The 22276-nt window shown below is 44.8% G+C and overlaps 1 protein-coding gene across 1 annotated transcript; it reads left to right on the forward strand.

Moving 5' to 3' along the window:
* Window positions 1–9147: 9147 nt before the first annotated feature.
* On the forward strand, window positions 9148–21295 carry PCMTD2 (protein-L-isoaspartate (D-aspartate) O-methyltransferase domain containing 2). The gene is made up of 7 exons (XM_066561387.1): window positions 9148–9177; window positions 9253–9324; window positions 11721–12049; window positions 13267–13369; window positions 15132–15303; window positions 16122–16245; window positions 17770–21295. Exons 3-7 carry the CDS (start codon window positions 11743–11745, stop codon window positions 18153–18155), a joined length of 1092 nt encoding a protein of 363 aa, XP_066417484.1. The 5' UTR covers window positions 9148–9177; window positions 9253–9324; window positions 11721–11742; the 3' UTR covers window positions 18156–21295.
* Window positions 21296–22276: the final 981 nt, after the last annotated feature.

Raw genomic sequence — 22276 nt, forward strand, 5'->3', positions numbered from 1 at the left:
TTAAGATGGTACACTGTCAGTTTATAGGTGTGCTTAGGAGAGCTCTTAAGCCTCCTCCAACAGGGCGTAGGGTGAGAGAGGAATGTCAGAGCAGAGTGGGCTTTTGGCTTCAAGGATGCCAGGGAAAAGATACTCGTCAGCATATGGTTGTCTCTAAACACATCGATAAAAAATTGACCAATGAGAGTCATTTGGCCTCACTCATGCTGCTGTTAATTGTTAAAAGCTGCTAATGACCCATTCCTCCGGTGGTACCTTCCACTTGTCAGCATTGACCTGATCTCTCCCAGAGAGGCGTTCCAGCCATGGCTTTCAGCTGTAAGCAGAAAGGGGGGGGGGTTCTTTCCCAGCCTCGTTCATTTTTCTGAATTTTGTTCCCCTTGCCCTACAGCTTCTCTGAGTGAATGCTCGAATCCTGCTCCCACAACCAAAGGGTCCTGAAAAACACACAGCTGGGTGGTCAGGAAGGGGTTGCCTCATTCTCATCAGGCTGCTGGGGAGAGAAAGCAACTTTGCTCTTCAGAGATGCCATTTAGCATCAAATTCATCCCTCCTGGGCCTCAGGAAGATGATGTGAGACTGGGGAGCAGTGGATGGGCTGGAGATAACACTGCAGCCAATAGAGCAGCCCCGAGCAAGAAATTGCTCCAGCACAGCTTGGTTGGATTCAAAGGCTCTGGCCTGCACTTGTTAGCACACTCACTTCTCCTACACTTTATGAGAAGATATATCCTGAAACGACCTCCTGCTTTGTACAGAAGGGCTTGTGGGATTGAGGCTTTGAAAAAGCATGAGGATGATGCATTCTTCAGACAAATAGCTCTTGTTATTCCAGCTGCCTTCATCCCCATCCCTCAGTGGGATGAATAAACCAGCAACTATTATAGAAATGGTAGTATCTGTTTTGAAGACATTTTTGACCCTGTCAACAAGGAAGTATAAGAACCTCTAAAGCCTGCCTTCATATCTATGACTGCAGTGCTCTTTTGTTTAAATGACAGGGAGTATCTGTGATGACCCAAAGAGACACAAAGGGGTAGAGCAAGGACATGCTCTGCCTGAGCTTCCCCAGAAGGACCTGTCCATGCTAAGATACCCTCACAGCATCCTGCCCACTGCAGGTTAACACCAGCACATCCTTATTGAAACCAAGACGTGCCAGAACTTTTCCTTGCCTCTTCCTTACTCACAACAAGTCCCAAAGTCCACCTACGCTGAGCATGAAGCAATGGTTGAATGGTTTCTACTCAAACAGGGCTAAGCTGGCCTTAGCACTACGGGGAAGTTGGTTTTGATAAGCCAAGTCCCAGATCAAGCTCCTCAGGTTTTGCCATTTGTTAGAGGACTCCCACTCAGGCTCCAACATTTAATAATCCACCCTAACCATGCTGAGGCTGTTTAGCAATTAAATAACATAAATCCAGAAGCTAGATTAATAAACAGTCTGGTCTAGAGCAGTCTACAGGGTGGAGAGATAAAACTATAAAATATTTATCACCAGCTTGGGGATGAAGTCATTAATTTAATAACTACCCATTGCTTTGCTTCTTACAATTGTTAGGAGTCTGAAGGTTGCAGAAGATTAGGTGGGAAACTTACTGCTTCCCTGCTGAGTGGAGCCTTTCCCATGAAAGCCAGGGCCCAGCTCCCATCTGTCACCCCATTACGTTCGGAGGTGGTGAATATATTACTGTGCTGCTTCCCAAAATAAAACAAAACAAAATTTCTGCTGGCCACATGGCAACCCTCCACGGGACTTAATGAGAACACTGCCCTTTGTGCAGAGGCCACTTCCAACAGCTGTAGAGATGGAGGCAGAGGGATCTCTGACCATTCTCATGATGTGGCTCCCATGGTGAGCACAGCCCTGGCAGCACTGCCAGTGCAGGTGCCTTTGGGGACCAAAGCTTTGGCTGCCTCTTGTCCAGAGACGTCAAGAGCGCTGTCTGAGCCTCCCTCATCAAGGATTTCTCAGTGGGTCTTCACGTTTTCAGGAGAGGGAACAAGGGTATTAGCTGGGTCCCTGCTGTGATTTGATATTGGGGAGCATCCAGGACTTAGATCCACGCATCCGCTTTGCAGTGATTATGGCTGGAGTCCCCTGATGAGTGTGCTCCCCTGCTGACAGCTACAATTTGCAGTGATGCTGTAGCAAAAGTCATGGGGGGAGAGGGAGGGAGGGTAGCTGTGTGCCCTCAGCATGTTTTGTCATCAGTTTCATGCAGGGACAGCAAAGGGGTGCCAGCTGAGGGAGTGGGGTTTGAGCAGGAGCAGTGTGTGAGGTGGGACATCGCTGCTGATGAGGGGCTGAAACACTGCTAATCCTCCCCATGACTGCACTGACAGCAAAGGCAATCAAATTCCCTAAATAATTGAATCGAATTGTTAGCCTGTTTTTTAAAATAAATAAACTAAAAACAGGCTCAGTCTGTGAACATCAACCACAGCATGGGTGAACACAGGGGTGCAGCCACCCTTGGTGACTTGCCAGCAGCACTTAGTGTCCACCCCTGCTCCTGAGAAGGGCAGGCAAACAGCTCAGAGAGTCCTGAAGGGTGCTGGGGGGCTCCTGCTGGGACAGAGCTCAGCCACCAGCCTCAGAAGAGCCCTGCTGTCCATGGGCATCTCAATCCTCCTCCAGTCCTGCAGAGCCACAGGACTGACCCAAGAAAAAGCAGGAATGAGTGAGAATCCTAAGTGGGTGCCTTGAGGAAGTAAGAAAGGTCAACAGCAGAGATGGTGGCCAGGGATGCAGAAATGCATCTGTGCTGTTCAGGAAAACAGCAGCTGTAAAATAATGCTCTGACTTCTGAGGCTCCCACAAAGGAGGTTCTTGCATGAGGTTTGTGAACAGCTCAAAACAGAGAAGTCCAAACCTGGGTGTCCAGGTACTGGAGATGAGGAGCTCTGGGTGAATGGAGCAACTGCAATATCTTGGCCAAGACTATGTACGACAGAGTGAGATTTTAGGGGTACTTTTAGCAGGGTAGGGAGAGAGAAAGAGAGAGAGAAAATTCTTGTGAATCACAGCAGACCTGCAAGATATTTCTACTGTCACCCAAAAAGTAACAGAAAGGCTTCTGCAGAGCATTCACCTCAATTTTTCTGCCACAACAGACTAATTTGAAACTGTCAGCACAAGCATCTTTGTCCTGACCATCCTGCACTGCAGTACTCATCCAGCACAGGCAGGGCTAACTGCAGAGGCCCCACTCCAGTATCATGTCATCGCATTACCCTTTCATTTCTCTTATCAATGCTGCCATTCAGTTCCGCTCCTTATTCCCAGTCCTTATCACAACGAGCCAAAAAAGTGCAGAACATCAGTCAGGAGGGAAAAAAAAAAAAAAAGAACAGGTGAAATTCTGATTTTGTCAGCTAAAATAGTTTCCAGATGAGTGCTGCCCACAAAGAAGCTGAATCTTGGTGATTTAGTTCCCAAATTTTACATTTGCTCCATCTCCCCCATCTCTCCTCTCAGCTCTTAGCTCAAAGTGGAGTCCTGACATTGCAAAGTGTTAATAGAATTAGTCTCCTGCTATAAACTGTTCACTGGGGCTTGTTAGCTCAATTGTTGATGCTAAATTCTTATCAGCAGAGCCACCTAAAAGAGCGTTAATCAAGAAAGGCTGAACTTGCTGCCTGGGTCACAGAAATTTAATTAAACCCCGAGTAAAACTGGAAAATCATTTTGAAAAGAGAAGAAACGAATGCAAAATGTTTTTCATCATTTGACTTTGCATCTCCACAGTCAGACGTGATTTCAAAGGGTGTTTTGCCACAGAAAAGGCTGAGGGAAACGCAGAACAGACTTTCCTCAGTGCCTCCTTTAATACAAGGTCCTGGTGCTCATCCAGGGTAAATGAAATATGGAAACTCACTGATTGAGGTCTGTTAAGGACCTGCACCCACAAATGCAAAGGAGCAGAATGCAAGTCCAAGTTACACAGTGATCTCCTTGAGCAAGGTTCTGTTATGTTTAAGGTTGTGTTATGGTTATTAATTTATGGATTTGCATCTATTTTCCATTTGTGCTGCAGGAAGTCTCATGAAACAAACCATTTGTTTGGCAGACACAGAGAAATACCAGTATTGGTAGGACCTCGTGTGGGAATATTGTGTGTAGTTCTGGGATCTGTCTTTGGAAAAAGAAAAGATTAATTTATCCTTGAACAGGTGCAGAGAAGGACTGGCAGAGTGATTAGCAGAACTGAGATCCTGTCTTAGGAGAGGAGATTAAAAGAGCTTGGCTTGTTTAGCCTAGAAAAACAAAGGTTAAGAGAGGATATGATTACTTTTCATAAACACATTCAGGGTGGGAGGAAGGGGAATGATTTATGTTAGAACATAATACAGGTGGGAGATCAAATAAGGGACATCTTGGCAAGGAATAAATTGCCACTGGAAATCTGAAGATGTTTTCCTATTGCTGGAGAAGGAAGGTTTTGGAAGGGCTTTCTGAGCAGGATGGATGAGCCCCTGTGGTCTTTGAGGGGACAAATGTGGCTGGCCCAGCCCCACCAGTGAGTCTGCAGGTGGGACACGAAGGACTGCCAAAGGCAAAGGATGGAAGTGTGATATGGCTGCCATCTGATGGCATTTCTATTATTTATAAATCCATAAAACCCATTGATTTTATTTAATCCATGAATCACTTGAAAGATCCAGGAATGGTTTTCTTCCTCCATCAATGTGAAAAGCTTGATATCTGAGATTTTTATTTGGGAGCTGCCTCCTAAATCATGGCAGATGGGCCATGACAAGGCAGCAGAAGGACAGGACAGAGAGCTGGGTTTGCTGGTGCTCCTGGCAGTGCCAAGAAGAGATGAAACACCTCTCTGCTCCATGTCCCCACTGTCAGGGATGCCTGGTGACACCTCCTCCCACTCAGCCAGGCTGCAGCATCTCCTGGCTGCCTTCCTCTGATGACACACTTAAGTGAGATGAATCCAGGGCTTTAGGAGTCCTTTTTCCATGTGGCACTGGTTATGTGCGGTGCAATCCAGTGGAAATCAAGACATATGTTCTTCCTCTTGCTTCAGCAATTACTCACAGAGCCCTCAGATGAAGTGGAGCAAGAGGACACACACAGACACACACAGACACACACAGACACACACACACACACATATATATCTATATATATCTATATAAATATAGAAATCCTTTGCATGGGTAAGAGGATCTCAAGTGATTTGCTGTCAGTGTGTTAATATTAATTCTAGTGTAAGTGCATATGTCTGCATGTATTTGCATATATGCATGTGTGTGCATATGCATATATAGAATATTTGCATATGAAAGTGGTATAGAGCCAAACTGACCACAGAAAAGGCAACACAGCATATTTTACAAAATGAAAAAAAATATGGTGAAAATATACCCCTATGATTTAATGCTCCCCCAGCTCTTAATTTATGTGAGTCCTCTTGTCACTCACTAATTACCCTGCTGACTTAACCAGCCATCTGTATCACCAGGCTGCAGGTCAGCTCAGTCTGCTGGGCCCTGGTTTGGGGGCTAAAATGCATTTCTGCTATTTGATCTTCCAAATAAATAAAAAAATCTCATTTTAACTCAACATCAGTAAGAGATCAGAAGTTAATTCATCCTGACTGTTGTTTTGAAAATATTTATTAAAGAAATTTGTTTAAAAAAATGAAGTTGGAAACTGTAAAACAGAGGGAAATAAAGACAAGGAAAATCTTGGCTTCAGCTTGGCCTTGTGAAAATTGCTGGCTCTCAGCAATTATCTCAGCTAATGAAGGATGGAGACTGATTCTCCCTGGTGAGACTGTGGTTGCTGCGAGCAGGGACTTGTGCCTGTGAGGGACCCTGCCCCAGCCCGAGGGATGCTGAGGTGCCACCTCAGAGCCCCGAGGCAATGCCTGTACTGCTGGGGACACCTTGTGGTGCATGGCTGGGACAGAAATGCTGCCATTGAAGTGCCACCAGGCCCTGCTTTCCTAATCCTGCTCTGCTTTCTCCACTCCCAGGGGTGCTGGGGCTCTCCAAGCCAGGGGCAGCTGCCCGCAGGGGTTTGTAGGCAGGGCAGAGTCACTGATTATTGCTGACTGTAACTCCTGGCTCACAAAGCCCCAGCGAGCTGCAAGGAGGAGAGGGAGGACTTTGTAAAGAGCAGGGAAAGAAGAAACACAGAGAATCAGCTGCTGGAGACTCAAGAAATGATGAAACACCCAACCATGTTTTTTTTCCTAAATGTGGGGATTTTTGCAATATTATCAGGCAATTTTTGGTGTCCCCCAAAGCTGGAGCTCCATGCTCTGACACCCATGGAGGTGTTTTCAGCCACAGCTGCATTCTCGAAGAAAAGAGATGGGAAAAAGCTGCCAGGAAAGGAGAACCAGTGTGAATCTGGGGGTGAGCCTGTGGAACAGTGACAGTGGGGCTGTCTGGGCACAGCATGGCACGAGAGATTTGGGACATGTGCAGCAGAGAGTTAGAGGTGCAGAAAACAAGCTGTCCCTTGGGGATGATGAGTCCTTTCAGCTGCTCCCTCCCTCCCCATGGCTGTGCTCCTGACAGGTTTGGGGTGCAGGCAATGAGGTGGGGACCTGCACTGGGTAAATGTCCTCCTTGTTTGTGTTTCTCCTGGCCAATCCCTGTAATTCTCCGGCTGGAAACAGAAGCTGCAAGCCTCACTGATCTTGGCAGTTTAAGGCTGCCAGGAGATATGAATACACCTGGGAAGGGACAGGGGATTTGGGAATCCCTAAAACACCCCTCAGGTTCTTACTGGGCTTCCCGAGGACTCGTTGCTGCCAGAAAGAAGCACGAGCACTGCTCTCCTCTGCCCCTGTGAGCTCTCTGCTGGCAGCACAGCTGCTTTAGCAACAACTGCAATTCATTTTTTTTAACCCAGCTTTTATTTTAACAATCTTTGCACTTAAAAACCCCCCAAAAAACCCAAAACCCAACTGCTATTTTTCAAGTGATTCCAGCAGCAAAGGGAGCAGATGCTGAATGGAACCACACGTGCAGGGAGTTTGTGTGTCCTGCGTTTGCAGTTTCCAGTGGGTTGCCATTATCCCCGAGCATTCTCCGTGTGAAAGATGAGGAGAGTGCAATCACCACGGCCTGTTTCAGTTGAATCAGCAAGGAGGAGTTTCAGAGCTGGCTCTCCACTAATAATCCCATTCTCCCAGGCAGCTGTCTTCTGCAAAATGAAAGTGCAGACATCTACAGTATTACCCTGCTCCTGTTTGCAGAGTCTGCTGTTATCACGTTAATGAAGGGAGCTGAGATAATCACCTTAAAGCATAAATAAATCTCGGATGCTGATTCACTTTCTCCTATTTGAGTCTCATTTACCAGGGTAATTCTTATTTTTTTTCCGCTGCAGGCTTGTTGTGTCTGCCAAGACAGCTTTTTTTTTCACAATTCATCTCCAGAGAACTTGAATTAAGAGGCTTCTTGTCTTGTTGCAGTTATTCCTTCTCATTTTGCAGCCATATGAAGTCCTAGATCTAAAGCCAGGCCAGACAATTTTATCAAATCTGCAGCATCAGCCAATGCTGAGGGGGTCACTTACAACTGAAAACAAACAGACACTTTTAGAGGATAATTTCTCTCAGTCTTAGACAGGTAACAGGAGACACCTTTTCTCCAGGTCATTGAAGGAGCTCACACAGGTTTGTAAAATTTAAATTTGTGGCCTAACACTCAGTTATGGGACAGGGATCCCCCACAAAATGAATGGCATTCAGATGTTGTGAAGTTTCACAATATCCCGTGTTTCCTTCAAGCCCCTACCCCTGGAATCAGGTAAATCTGCATCTCACTTATTTATCCATCACTTAATTTACATGTAGCATTCATGATTGCAGGGAAAAAAAAAATCCAGTCATGTGACTAAATTTGGATGCTCATCAGCTCAAAATGAAGAATATCAACCAGTTCCCACCACAATTTTTTTTCCCTAAGTTCCCATGATTTTTTCCCAAGCCTGACTAATGACACCAGAACATCTGGTGCTGGCCAGGCTTCACTCAGGAGGTTTGGCTCCTGTGTCTGTGCCAGCAGCTCACTGGCATCCCCCAGCCCCTTGCTCCTGCATCCCTCCTGCATCCTGGGATATCTTGTGCTGGCTGCCCTAGAACAGAGGCTGGATGGAGTTAAAGAATAAAGCAGGGATTTCTTAAAAGGCCTCCATGGATCCACCTTGGGCAGCACAAGAGCCCAGCCAGGGCTGCACCGAAGGTGAACCAAAATGGTAACAAAATGCACGACTGCTCACGGGGTCTCTCACTTTTATAAGTTTTGCTCCATTTGCATATTGGAGTTAATTTTCCAGTTACAGCTTTAGCTTATGAAGTCCCATCCTGCTTGTTATTTCATTCCACGTTGTTTGTGCTCTTGGGCCTAAGATTTGGATCAGTTGTCCTTGGTCCACTGCTAGAGAAGGAATTGTTTTGTCTCCCTGCTCTGTGAAGAAAGCTTACTATCCCCTAATATGAAGCTCAGAAGTACACACTAAAGCAGTATAGAGTCTGAAAAATATAAAAGTTAAAACCCAAAGCATCACTGGGATGTCCCAATCCCACAAGGTGCTGTCACAGCACCATCACAGGCCACCAGGATTGGGACAGCTGGGACAACTGGGCCATGAGCTGGAGAAGCAGGTGTGGAGATGGAGCCTTGGCCATGAGGTGGAGGAGTAGGTGTGGAGATGGAGTCTCGTGCTGGCAACAAGAACTTTGGGAAGGGCAGAGAGTCCGGGAATGGGGAAAGGCATCCAGGCTGCCATGGGGAGATGCGCTCAGGAGCTTTGCGATGGGAAAAACGAGAGTCGCAGCCTGTGTATGTCACACTGAGTGTGCATGGCAAGGTTGGGGTGGTGGGGTGGCTTTTGGGAGAAGCTGCTGGAAGTTTTCCCGGATCTGATGAAGCCAATTCCAGCCGACTCCATCGCCGGGACTCCCCTCACGGAACAGCCGTGGTACAGTCCTGCCCCCCCCCCCCCGCGCCGGCTCTGCGTGGTACGGCCCAGACTGCGCCCCCCACCGGGCAGCAGTGGTGTGCTCCCTTACCCCCCCCCGGCGGTGGTGCGCTCCGCGCATGCGCAGTGCCGTGAGCGGAGCTCAGCTGGGCAGTGTTTACAGCCCGAGCGCGTTGGCCTGGGCTGAGCCAAGCGGAGCCGAGCGGAGCCGAACCGAGCCGAACCGAGCCGAACCGAGCCGAACCGAGCCGAGCCGAACCGAACCGAACCGAACCGAACCGAACCGAACCGAACCGAACCGAACCGAACGCAGCCGAGGCGAAGCGAAACGGGACGAACCGAACGGAGCCGAGCCATCCGTTGAGGTACCGCTTTTGTCTGAAATCCCGGAATAACCTCCCCTGTGCCACTCCCGGTGCCGTGCCGGGGCAGGGACTGCCCTGGAGACCTGCCGGGGGCGAGCAGCCGCGGTTCTGTGCCTCGGGCATTGTTGGGAGCCCTCCCCGAGCGGTGCTGCTGTGCCGGGGCTGCAGCCGCAGGGTCCCGGTTCGCCTTTGGGTTTGTTTTCCTGAGGGGAGGATGGCAGCGAGGGGATGGTTCAACACCAGAGCAACCTTTGAAATCTCTGCTCTGCCACCTTTGATATCTCTGTTTTGCTACCTTTGATGACTCTGCTTTGCCCATTTGGTGGCTCTGTTTTGCCTCCCTTGGTGGCTCTGTTTTGCCACCTTTGGTGGCTCTGTTTTGGGCAGCGGTCCGGGTTTCTGCCTGTGGACTTTGTCCCTGCTCAGATTTGGGGAAATCTCTGCTTTGCCTTAGAAGCGAGGAAAATGCGCCCGGGGTTTGCTGTGGAGGGAGAGGGGTTTGTTTTGAAAAGTTTAATAAAAATAAGACCTACTGGGTTCCCATTTCCCACCAAATTAAACAAAGGTGTGGAATCACATGAGGAGGGCCGTTTGAATCTCACAGTTTGAAGTTGTGCCTATAAAACATGCGTTTTACTGGAAATAGGTTAATGTGCAGGGAAAGTGATGATTTCAGAAGTGACTGACACCCGTCACAGGACAGATATTCCCTGCTCCCATTATGAAAATGTCTCAGCCAGCTGTGTTTGTTGTTGTTTTCCATGGTGTAGAACATGGAAGAGCACTTGTTGTCCATGGAGCTGAGCTGAAACCAGGTCAGACCAGTTGTCCCAGTGGGGCTTGCGTACATCAGCAGGAATTTGTTTGGGATCCAAAGTGGAGCGCTGTTAAAGGCACAACTTCTTGCTTTAAATCTAAAAATGTAGATTTTTATTTATTTATTTTTTAAATAGCAAAAAGAGTGGAAGGATAAAGGAAGCTTAAAAAAATATATACATAAAAGAAAGTCAAGGGAATCAAAATCCTTGGTGAAGAGAGTATTTTAATGTGGAATGTTAAATTAAAGGTACAGGCAGCCCTGTGTTGCAAATGCAGTGAGGTTTTGTGTATGTAAGAGGAGGGGGAAAATGTAATTGGTACATTAACCCACCTGAACCTTCAAACTGATGTGTTCCTACTGTGAAGTAATAAAACAGAGTCATTTTTTGTAGAGAAAATGAAGGAGTAACTGTGGAAAGGAGAGAGGTGATGTTTTATTTCAAGTGTTATTAACGGTCTTGAACTGGATTGATGTATTTGAGACGTGAATGGATTAAGAACTGGCTCGAGTTCCCTGCCTAAGTATATCCTGTTTTGTGTGCCTCTACAGGTAATCAGAACGATGTGTTATTTGAACAACTGTGAAATCTCCTTGGAGTCCTGTAGCTTTGCTTTGTTTCCTCAGAAAATGAAAGTTTATAATTTGCTCTGGCTGAATGTAGCAAATAAACCCCAACAATTTCACTGTAGGCAGATCTTCTGATCCCAGGAATGAACTCCAAAGCTGCTGCTTCGTGGTTATTACTGTGAGCAGGGAAAGGCATTGTAAACAAACACGTCTTAAATCATGCTGTGCTTTCTGGAAAGGATTTTTTCCCCTTAATATATGAGAAGGAGAGAAGAAGCTAGGTTAATTCTGAGTGGTTTTGTTCCCCTGTACATTTTCCTTTAAAACCTGTAGGCTGCAGTGGGAATTCTCTGTGGAGCTGCTGTCTGTGTCATTAAGTGCTTTACTAATGGTGGTGGCTCAGTCTCTGGAGATGAGCTGTGTGAAAGTGCATTTGCTAAAGTGCATTTACCAAAGTAAGCAAGGTTGACAGGTCAGAGTTTTGTTGGGTTTTTTGAACCTCTGTGCAGTCAACATCCTGCTGCATGTTCAAAGGAAATGCAATTTGAGATTTTTCTGGGTTTTCTGCCTATTTCTTAGTCTTGTCAGGTGCTGTTAGAGGTGGAAAGTTTGTGTGTGACGGGAGCTCTGACAGACAGCCCAAACTTGCCCTGTTGTTTGGGCTTGCAGTGAAAAATGACCCCTAAGCACAGGAGCTGGAATAATCCTTTCTATAAAAGGGTTCAGTGGAAAAGCTGATGTGCTGGTGAAACGGTGGGAGGGTTTGAAGACAGGCCTTGCACGCTGAAATTGCCTATTGTGATTTTTTTTTTCCCCACTGGTGTCAGGTACTGGATGCCAGATCTGCTGCATTTTGCTTTCCATTGGGGGTGGGAGCAGTGGGTGAGGTTTTTCTGGAGCTTGGAGTAGGTAAAGATCTCTCTCAAAGTACTCCATGTACAGCAGCATAGTTTAGTGTTGGAGTGCATGTTCTGTACCTCACCTTGCTTTGTTGTTATTTCCCTTTCAGTGTTTATAGGAGGCTGCTGAAGATGGGAGGCGCGGTGAGTGCAGGAGAAGACAACGATGAATTAATTGATAACCTGAAGGAGGCCCAGTACATCAGGACAGAGCTGGTGGAGCAGGCATTCCGAGCCATTGACAGGGCAGATTACTACCTGGAGGAGTTCAAGGACAATGCCTACAAGGACTTGGCATGGAAGCATGGAAATATTCATCTCTCAGCACCGTGCATTTACTCAGAGGTGATGGAAGCTTTGGACCTGCAACCAGGGCTGTCGTTTCTGAACCTTGGCAGTGGCACTGGTTATCTGAGTTCCATGGTTGGACTCATCCTGGGTAAATACCTCTTCAGTCACATTAACTGGCTGTATTAGAGCTTTAAAAACAAGTTTTGCAATTGGGGATGAGGTATTCCTCTGCTAATGGAGCTAAAAGGGTAGCTGGGAAAGTAAAGAATGCATTAATCCAGCTTGGCAATTTATCAGGATTCTCACAGCCTTCTCTGGAACTGGAGGGCATCCAGATTTCTGTGGCAGATCAGAACAGGCAGCAATGTAGTTCCAAAGGTGGCTGTAATGGATTCTTGCAGGTCTGGACACAAACCTGGGTTTGTTTCCCCTTAAGCAAGACCCCAGGTCAGGATCAGGAGTGCAGAGTTGAAACTGGGACTGAGCAAGTCCACAAACAGCTGTGAATGCTCTGTGCCTGGTTTGTGTTCACAGCCTTGTCTGAGACAGGTTTGAGGTCCACTTCTGACTCTTAACTCCCCAACACACAGATGGGAATATTCTCTGGAAAACACTTTAGTGCAGCAGAACTGATTTTGTGACCACATCTACAGTGGCACAAAGCAAATTATCCAAGTGGAATTGGACAATTTAAACTCCCCCTTTAATGTGTTTCAGTCAGAGCTGTGCTGCTAGGATAGATAGCAAGTGGCTATAGGGTGAAATCTGGGGGAGTGTCCAGAATTTTAACTGCTGGGATATTTATTCTGAGGGCAAAGTCTCATTTCCCATTTCTGATTTTCTCCTAGGTTTGTTGACATTACTTAAGTACCAATTTGTAACTCCAGGGCTTTTATATTCTTTTTGCAGAAGTTATCCTGTCAGTTCTGAATAAAAAGCATGAGTGCTGAACAACTTTTGTATTTCCCAGTTTGTTTTTGCTGTTAATTGAGGTACAGTATGTGATGACTGTTCCTGATTAATTGCAGAGATTTTTAGGAAGGGGGTGCAAAAATAACATGGATGTGCTAAAACATGCAGGCCATTGGTTACTTTCACAGCAATGGCATGAGTGTTTCCCTCCTATAGAGAAGTTTCCTGCATAGTTAAGAGCAAATGATTCAGAATGAGCTGCACATGAGGCTCATTTGCTGCCAGAAATTGCAGGTATAGGGTTGCAAATCCCATTGTAGCAGTGAGAGAGCTGACCCCACACAAACATCTGACACATGGAACAATCTGCTGGAGGAGGGAACCCAAAGTGTGTCAATCCTGCTGGATTTGGTGTTGTTGCTGTTGCCATCCCCTGGTGTTCTGCACTTGCAGGTCCTTTTGGGGTTAACCACGGTGTGGAGCTTCACTCTGACGTGATCGAGTACGCCAAGCAGAAATTGGACTTTTTCATTAAAACAAGCGACAGCTTTGACAAGTAAGAATTCAAAATGCCTGTTGGGATTAATTTTGTGCTTTTGGCTTTACTCAGGGCAGTTCTTGCTTCCATGTGGCCCCTCTGGATTCAGGGTAATCTGAGGATTCAGGCTCCTTAGGCTTGCTGAGCTGCAGTGTGTGACCTTCGAAGCCTGTATGTGTCATGAGGGAGTTTCAGAAATGTTTGCAGAGTTTTTAATAGCAGTGCTGATGTTGCAGGGCTTAGAGGGAGCTGAGGAAGTTTGTTTATTTTTAAATGCACTTGCAGTAACACCTTAAAACTTGCAAGTAGCAGTACTTGGTTGTGCCTGTGATCTGAGAGCCTGCATAGTGATGAGATTATGAACTGGTTTTTGTAGTGGCCTAATATGTTTTATCTGAGAAGAAGGAAAAATGGCATTTTAAAATATGAAGGTAGTTTTATGATGATTAAGTTGGTACTAAAACTGCTTGGGATTTGATTTATATTCTTCCTTAGACCCTCCATTCTGCTGCTGTCACAAGTAATAACTTCCCAGCTAGATAACCACTGCCAATAGTAACCTCAGCAATAAAAGTTGTGGCTGTCACATTTTTGGATCTGTTTCACAGTTTGTTCAAAGAGGGATGCAATACATCTGTGAATACCTGATATCCTCCTCTCCTGGGAGGAAGAAAATGAAAATCATGGCATGCAGGATTTTAGGCTACTCAGCCTTTTGCTGTTCCTGCTGCCCTGAGAAGCTGCTGAGGAGGGGGTTGTATTTTCTGCATCTTGGCAGAAGACTGAAAGTTTCTGGTTCTCAACAGGGGTTTTTTTCAGTCATGTTGCTGGTGTTTGAGATGTTTTAAGCAAGACTTTCTTCTCTCTCCAGACAAATATAGCAATGGAGCAAAAGCAAGCTGAATTCAGAAATTACCATGCCTGGAAAATTGGCTTTGCTGAGTGATGTCTGCTGGGTTGTGCTCCTGGAACAGTGTGTGCAGGAACTGTTCTCTGGCTGCTCTGAATGTCCAGCCTCTTTGCAAACCCAGAAAGCTCCAGGAAGCATTAGGAATAAATAGGTGCTATGTTGAGCTGCCACTCAAGATGCCAGCAAAAGAATGGATGTGTTGAGCAACTTCTACAAAATCAGCTCTTAAACATAGGGCTTAAAATTGAGAGAGTTTTGGAGCTTGTACGAAAACCATATGCATCAGAGAATCTCTCATTTTTCTTTTAAACCAAGTCAGAAGTACTGTAGGCAAAAAGTCTTTTTATGAAGGGTGAAATCACAGTTCTTTTGAAGCTGATGGCAAAACTTTCATTGGCTTCAGCTCAGCTTACTTCTGTATCATCAGGTGGTAATTCCCCACATCTGAAAACCAGTTAAAAGCTTTTGAAAATGCAAAAATAAACCCAGGTGCAGTCCTTAAAAGACTTTGACATTTGGAAGCACAGGTCTAGTACATGTATTTGCATTTTATAACTGAGTCAGCATCAGGTGACTAAAAATAGCTTGTTCTGAAGAGTTAGCTGCAGCTCAAATATGAAATTATGCGTCCTTATCCTTGGGAGATTTTAGTCCATGAATTCTGACCTCATTTTTCTGTGGTTTTGAGACTTCTAACTGTGGTCTGTTAAAATAATGTCTAGAATAGATGGGCTTTGGTAGAGAAATCCTGTAGAACTGTGGGGGTTTTTCCCAGTGTTTTCCATAGTTCAATTTCTCCAGAATTGTGGAAGTAATTTATTTTGATAAATCATTTTATTCTTGTCTAATACGAGTCTTTTTCACTTTCAGGTTTGAATTTTGTGAGCCATCCTTTGTCACTGGCAATTGTTTAGAGATTTCTCCAGACTGCACTCAGTATGACCGTGTTTACTGTGGTGCTGGAGTCCAGAAGGAGCACGAGGACTACATGAAGAACCTGTTGAAAGTTGGGGGAATTCTTGTCATGCCTCTAGAAGAGAAGGTTGAGTGCCTTTTTACTCGTGTTTCAGTTATTCTTAATTCTGATCATGGTTTGGTCAGTAGCTGTTCTTTTATCTTGCCCTTGTAGCAAGCTGAAGAAAGAATTATGTGCACTGGTTTTCACAATGACTGAAAACTGAACTTTGCACATTCTTAATATTTAAGAAATTTGTAGTTTTGCAGTCTTCCATATATTACAATCTTTTGTTAATTGCAATTTTACTTCCACACTGCAAAAAATATGAGCAAAGCTTTGTTTAATTATATAATTTAGTGTTGTGCTTAAGGGCAAAACACAACTTTTTGCTCCCTGACTGTCTCTTGAAAGAGTGTGCAGGATGTCTCTATTTACAAGTGTCAGTGGATTCTTTTAGTAAAAAGTGGGTCAAGTGCCTGACCTTTTACCACTGTCAGGGAATGTGAGAGGAGCAGGGTGCAGGGTTTCTTCCCAGTGAGAGGCTGTGCGTGGGTTAGGGTAGGAGATTTGATCTGTGACCTTTCCAGGAGCCAGTGCTCGTGGTGACTCAGGAGTTTTGCCAGAGGTCAGACACAGCTGCTCTGGTCAGAGGGAGATCTGGGCAAGCACAGTGACCCAAATTACCAGTGCCCATGCTCTGTTGGAATAGAGGAAGTTACCTGGGGCTAGTTCTGCAAGGAGTTCCCAATTTTTTTTCAAAAAACCAATGTTGTTTCTCACTTACTGTTGCATCTTCCATTACTTCAACTTGTCCAGGCAGAAAAGTCATTTGTTCATTTTTTTTGTTCAAAAATCTCACTGTAGTTCCCACAATGGACAATAATCTCCTTGTTTTGCTTCAGTTGACTAAGATAACTCGGACTGGTCCTTCAGCCTGGGAGACCAAGAAGATTCTTGCTGTTTCCTTTGCTCCTTTGATTCAGCCAAACCACACAGATTCAGGAAAATCAAGGCTCGTTCACTTGCGTGAGTACAGAAATTCCTGAGCTTGGGAGACTTCCTTCTGCTGCTTGGCTGTGAGCTGTAACATCCCTGGGAATCCTTTCCAGGAAAATTACTCCCAAGTCCTTCCAGCTGTTTTTTGAACAGCTGTCTGTCTTGTGCAAGCATTGGAGTTGAATGAAATAGATTCTAAATCACAGACTTACAGAATGGCCTAGGTTGGAAGGGACCTTAAAGATCATCTAATTCCAATATCCCTGCTGTGGGCAGGGACACCTTCCACTGGCCCATCATTCTAAACACAAATTATTTCTTGTGAAGTTGTACCTGAACTTTGCAGGGTGTTTTATCCTTGTTTTTGCACATTCTGTTCCAGTCCTGAATGATTGAATCCTGTCATGGTTTTCAGGCACTGTGCCACAAGGAGAGGGAAGTAAACAAACATTACCTGTGAACAAATGTTGTACCTACTCAAAGACACTCACCCCCAGCAATCCAGAATTATCCTGAACCTGGAATGCTTGAGGGATACAAGTTGTGAAGTTCTTGGTTAGCTGTTTGAAATGCAGGTCGTATCAGTGGCCCCAATCTTTAGATTAAGACTTCAGTATCAAGAGGCCTCTTAAGAACACATGAAGACAGAGGTACTTTCATAAAGAGATTGGTGAGGCTTTGGTCTTAACCTGGAAAGGTGTCTGCATGACAGGAGCTCAGGAAACAGTCTACAGCATGCTAGGAAGTCCAACAAGTGCCTGTTTCATCATGGTCTCACTTTGTAGTGAGACCTGCCCATGAATTGTATGTAGTTATTTTCTCCTTTTTTCATTCAGGTCCCAGGAAAGCTCACTTGTTGGCAGAGGACAGGGACTTTTTGTGTAATTTTTAATTCATTTTAGTTCATGGATCTATGTGCATCTGTACTTTTTTTTTTTTGCTGCATTTCTAAGCTGGCAGCAAATAAGTGCAGAAGGCAGAATGGTCTTCCAAGCCATTAATGTGGGAGGCATTTTAATACAGTAACTTACTGTGATGTTGCTATAATTACTTCTACAAAATGGTTTCCAGCCTGTCTTCACTCACTAAGTCTGAAGCAGTTTTTGAAGAGCGTAAATAGTACTTGTATTTTATAAGTGCAAACTTGGCAGAGCTGAAGGAGCTGTACAAGAGAAAAATCATTTTATGGAAGAATCAAACAGACTTCAGGTTTAGTTATCTACCAGAGGAAAATACCTGATTCTAAGCCATGAAACAATCACAGCTCCCATCACTAAGTCTGCATACAAACAATCTTTAAAATGTGCATCTTAGAATAATTGAGAACTTGAAATCAAGGCAGGAACTTTTTTAATGAGAGAAGCGCACAATTAAATTTCATTCGGAAAGTTGCAACACGGTTTATCCGAGTTGACAGGAGCTGAATAGAGCTGTTTGTGTAATCCCAGCAGGGAATTCAAATGGCCTGATTTAATCTGAGCAAACAGAATTTTTCCTGGGACTGCCCATGGGGGAAGTTTCTCTGTCTGCACTCACAGGTTTCTTTGCTCGCAGCACCCGTGGCCGTCCGCAGCCTGCAGGACCTGGCTCGCATCGCCATCCGCGGCACCATCAAGAAGATCATCCACCAGGAGGCCCTGGGCAGGGCTGGGGACGGGCTCAAGAGCCCGCCCAGGTTCAAGAGGAGGCGGCTGCGGCGCCGGCGCATGGAGACCATCGTGTTCCTGGACAAGGAGGTGTTCGCCAGCCGCATCTCCAGCCCCTCCGACGACAACAACAACTGCGAGGACATGGAGGAGGAGAGGCTGGAGGAGGAGGAGGAATCCAAACCCTCTGAACTAAAGCCAGACCCTCCCGTAAACTTTTTGAGAGAAAAGGTCCTGAGCCTGCCGTTGCCCGATCCCTTGAAGTATTACTTGCTTTATTACAGGGAAAAGTAGTTTTTCTTCTTTTAGGAAGTGGGAAGTAGGCAGAGAATAAAGTATTCCTTAGGGCTTGACAAACATGTCCCACTTGCTTGCCTGCCAGCGAGACACCCGAGGCAGTAGGCTGGCTGGGGAATGTGGCTGCTGTAAACTTTGACATTATAGCTTTTTTGAGTTCTTTCTTTCTTCTCAGTTGTGTGCTATAGTTTTATTCTACAGCAGGGATTCCTTAAGAAGCAAGTTGGTGAAATGCTCAGCTGCTTATGGAAAGGAGGATTTAATTCCCTTGAAACTAACCGCAGGAGATATTGCTAAAAATCTCATGGCTGCTCTACTGAATATCAGTTGGGAAAAACTCCTGAGCAGTTCCCCAAAGACCTTTGCTGTCTGTGCTCTCTCCCACTAAACCTGCCATGTATTTGCCATGGTGTGTGTTTAATGCAGGATGAAGATAATTAGTTAAACCCTGACCTGGCAAATCATGTTTCTTCCAGTAATCTGAAAAGCACAACTTTTACAGAAAGGAAAAAATTTTTGGCATTACACTTGTGGCATCCAGGTTTTGAATGAGAAGGAAAGCACCAGCTCCCCTTTGGCTGGTCTGCTTTGCTTGTAAATTATATATAATTTTTTAGTAAAAAGTTTTACAAAATACTGTTTTTTTTTAATGGAAAACCCATGTTCTAGAGAACGAGTTGTTAGGTTTCTGTGGTTCTTTCAAAGCTATGGAGGCAAGTGAGGGATTGCAAAGCTGTTTAACTTTGACAGGATGCAAGGTAGTCAGGGTTGGGACTGCTGTCTCTGAAAACGTTTACAGAGTAATTCTGAGTGGGGAGAAGGGTAGAGAAGAGCTGCAGAGCAGTGAGTTTGTGCAAGCTGAAAGCAGTATCTGTGGTTTTTGCTGTCATGTGAGATAACTCAGGTCTGGGCTGAGCAGAGTGAGGTGCAGAGCACCAGCCTGAGCAGTAAATCAGCCAGACAGAGTTTTGTGGGGGGGTCAGCAGAACCTGAGAGCAGCCTAGAGAGCCAAAGTGATGCAGTTCTCAGGTGTTCCTGTGTGTGTGCCCCTGCTGTGGCGTGGTGGCCAGAATACAACTTGTTCACAAGTCTTCCACAGTGGAGTGGAGCTGCTCAGCTGTGTAGGTGATTTTATTCCTGCAGCAATGAAGTAGAAATTTTAACAGGTTCATATGGAAAGACTTGTCACTCTGCAGTTCTGTGGATGTGAGCTGTAATTTTTATTTCCAAAACTCTCTGTCATGGTGATGGAAGGGGATGCCATGGAATCATAGGATCACAGAATGGTTTGGGTTGGAAGGGACCTTAAAGATCATCTTGTTCCAACCCCCTGCCATGGGCAGGGGCACCTTCCACTAGGCCAGGTTGCTCCCAGCCCCGTCCAGGCTGGCCTTGGGCAGTTCCAGGAATGGAGAGTCCACAATGTCTGTGGATTAAAAAATACTATGTTTAGAAGAGGTTTACTTGGTTCAGCCTGTTTGGGAAACGTACCTGAACTGTTAAAGGCTGGAAAGCAAGCCTGGAGTCTGTGTTGATGTGAAATAGTCCTAAAGCTGGGGGGAATGAAAAGCTCTCTTTCAGCAGGTTATGAAACTGTGTTAAGGCATTGCCCCATCAGAAGCACTTGAGTTGGTATCACTTTGATATCTTTTGGTTTTTTAATGTGTGCTGTCTCCTCATTTTCTGAGGAGGAATGAATGAAGACTGTATTGCCAAATGGTCCTGAGTTGCACAACTTGCTTCATGAAAAATAATTTCAAAGTTCTGTGTGGCTTTGAAAATAAATGAATAACATATATGTCTAAGCCTGAAGTGGAGAACTTTTCCTTGCTTAACAGGATTTTTGTGTCTCTTTGGGAATATTGTCTGATAACCCTGTATCATGTGGTTGATGGCATGTAACACAGTCACAGGCTGGGTTTTGCCTCTGGTTTCCTGTCTCCACTTCTGGTCTCAATGGTACCCTAAATTATCTTGTTCCCTTGGGTTTTGATTTCTTTGTTTGCAGTGGGGCAGTTCTGTGGCCACTGAGCTGATGTTTCCTGTAAAGGTGCACATCCCCATCATTGGATTCTAGCAACTCCCATGAATTTCTTTCTACAAATGCAAATCTGAATGTGGTGGTAAATAGAGGGTTAATAGAATCTGTGTGTAATTATTCTCAGTGTTTCCCCACAGGCTGTGGCCTCTTACTTGTTGGAAAAGTCTGTTTAATGGGTGTCATGCCAGGTATGTGCCTTTCTGGATTGTGGCACAATTTCCACACCCTTCCATAGTCCAGGGTGCCTCCTGCTTTTGGCTACCAGGTCATCCTTCAGTTTAATCACAACATTTTAAAGGAGTCCCTTTAAAAATGTCATTAAACTTCAGGTTCCTGTTAGTAAGCCTTGCAGAGATTCTGTTAAAGCTGACCAGTTGAGGGAGGATTATCTTTCATTTATCCCTTGTTTGGTTTTTATCCCCATCCCAGCCCCAGTTGAAAAAGGTATTTTATCAGATTTTTTCACCAGATTTGCCTTTTTTATTACATTTGCTAGATTTTTGTAGCTTTCTATAAGATGCATAAATACTGCTATTTTTTCTTGGATAAGGTTGAATAAATAAATAAATATATATATATATATAGGAAATTCATGTTCTAGGTTGTCAAATTGTCCTCTTGTCCAAAAAAACCCCACAGATCTAAACAGATAGTAGAAATTCTATGTATTATATAACTGTGAAATAGGATTGCTTATAGCCTGTAAATAAAGGGGAATTGTAAATACATTTTCCCTGTGCACAAGCACTTGCACTGTAGTTTTGTAGGCATTTCTAGCAGAGGGGTGGAGGCAGAATTGGGTTTATATGGATCAATGAGCTGTCCAGGAATTGTACCTGCTTTGTTTCTTTTTGTGTTCTCAGTAGTTGTCACTTTTTTTTGTATGTGACTCCTTTTAGGTTTTGATCCTGCAGCAAATTTGCGAAGAGAACTGAACTTCAAACTGCTTTAGTCATGAGTGTATAAGCTGAAAAATCTCTGTATAGAAACTAGAGTTCAGTTGGCCTGAGGCATGCAGAAGTGTTATGCAATTTAAACTTTATTAATAAGTGTTTCTGTATCAATAAATTCAGTAAAAACTTTTTAGCCTTCTTAATATGGCTTTGCATTAGTTATGGTTAGAATACTTTTGTAGGTGGGTGCTTTTTTCCATAATTGGAGGTCAAGACACAAAACCAGCAGAAAAAATGCTTAACAATATGGTGCAGGTACATGGTTTCAGATGAACTCCTCAGAATGTGATGTCTCAAACCTGCCCAGATGATGAGTTCCAAACCTTGAAGTAATGCAGCTGTGCAGGATGAATTTTGGGATCAGCACACACAGCACTGATGTAGATTTAATGTGTCAGGGTGGTTAAAGAGTGGACTTCGTTCCCTGCCTGTCTGACCCATAAACAGCAGATACCAAAAGGTGATTTCATCCATTTCTGCACTTCAAGGAGTTGCCTAAGCCAAAGGTGTCAGGAGTTTGTTCTGTGCATTCTGAACTGCAGCTCCCCTCTTGTCCCCTGGGCTCTCTCTGAGTGTTTAATTAATGTGGATTTTTAAGAGTAAGTGTTCAAGGCTTTCATTTCTCCAGTATTGAGAACAATATTTTGGTTTCAGCTGTGCTAGGAATCTGATCATAATAGCAAATACAGCTGCTGCTAATTAAATGAATCTGTTAACCTTTATTCCATAGGATAATTGCCTGTCTGTGTGTTTCTTCCTGTCATCTGTGTGTATGATAAATGTCCTTTTCCCAGCTATAACAGGAGATTAGTTCAACGTTAATGTTTTCCTTCACGTGATGCGTGCTGAAAGAAAAATCCTTTTCTGCTTTGCAAAGCCATGGATGTGTCATACAAATGGTATTGAGGAAATTAAATTTGTCAGATGATGTTTATGTTCACTTCATTCTAAAACATAGAACATCACAGTCCCCTGGGGGGTATAGAGGGGGCAGGTCCCCTGAAGGAAATCTTTCTGCTGAAGAAAAAGGGACAGAAGGGAGAGTTAAACAAAAAATACAAGGGGTGAAGGGGAAAAAAACCCACCTGGGCCCCCCCCCCCCAACTTTCTTGCTTTGTACAGGT

The sequence above is a fragment of the Molothrus aeneus genome, chromosome 17, assembly GCF_037042795.1.
Source record: "Molothrus aeneus isolate 106 chromosome 17, BPBGC_Maene_1.0, whole genome shotgun sequence".
NCBI lineage: Eukaryota > Metazoa > Chordata > Aves > Passeriformes > Icteridae > Molothrus > Molothrus aeneus.

Coding starts and splice junctions, on each gene's coding strand:
- PCMTD2 (XM_066561387.1), top strand. CDS start 11,743: ATGGGAGGCGCGGTGAGTGCAGGAGAAGACAACGATGAATTAATTGAT. Junction 13,370..15,131: donor ACAAGCGACAGCTTTGACAA/GTAAGAATTCAA, acceptor TTTCACTTTCAG/GTTTGAATTTTGTGAGCCAT. Junction 16,246..17,769: donor ATCAAGGCTCGTTCACTTGC/GTGAGTACAGAA, acceptor CTTTGCTCGCAG/CACCCGTGGCCGTCCGCAGC.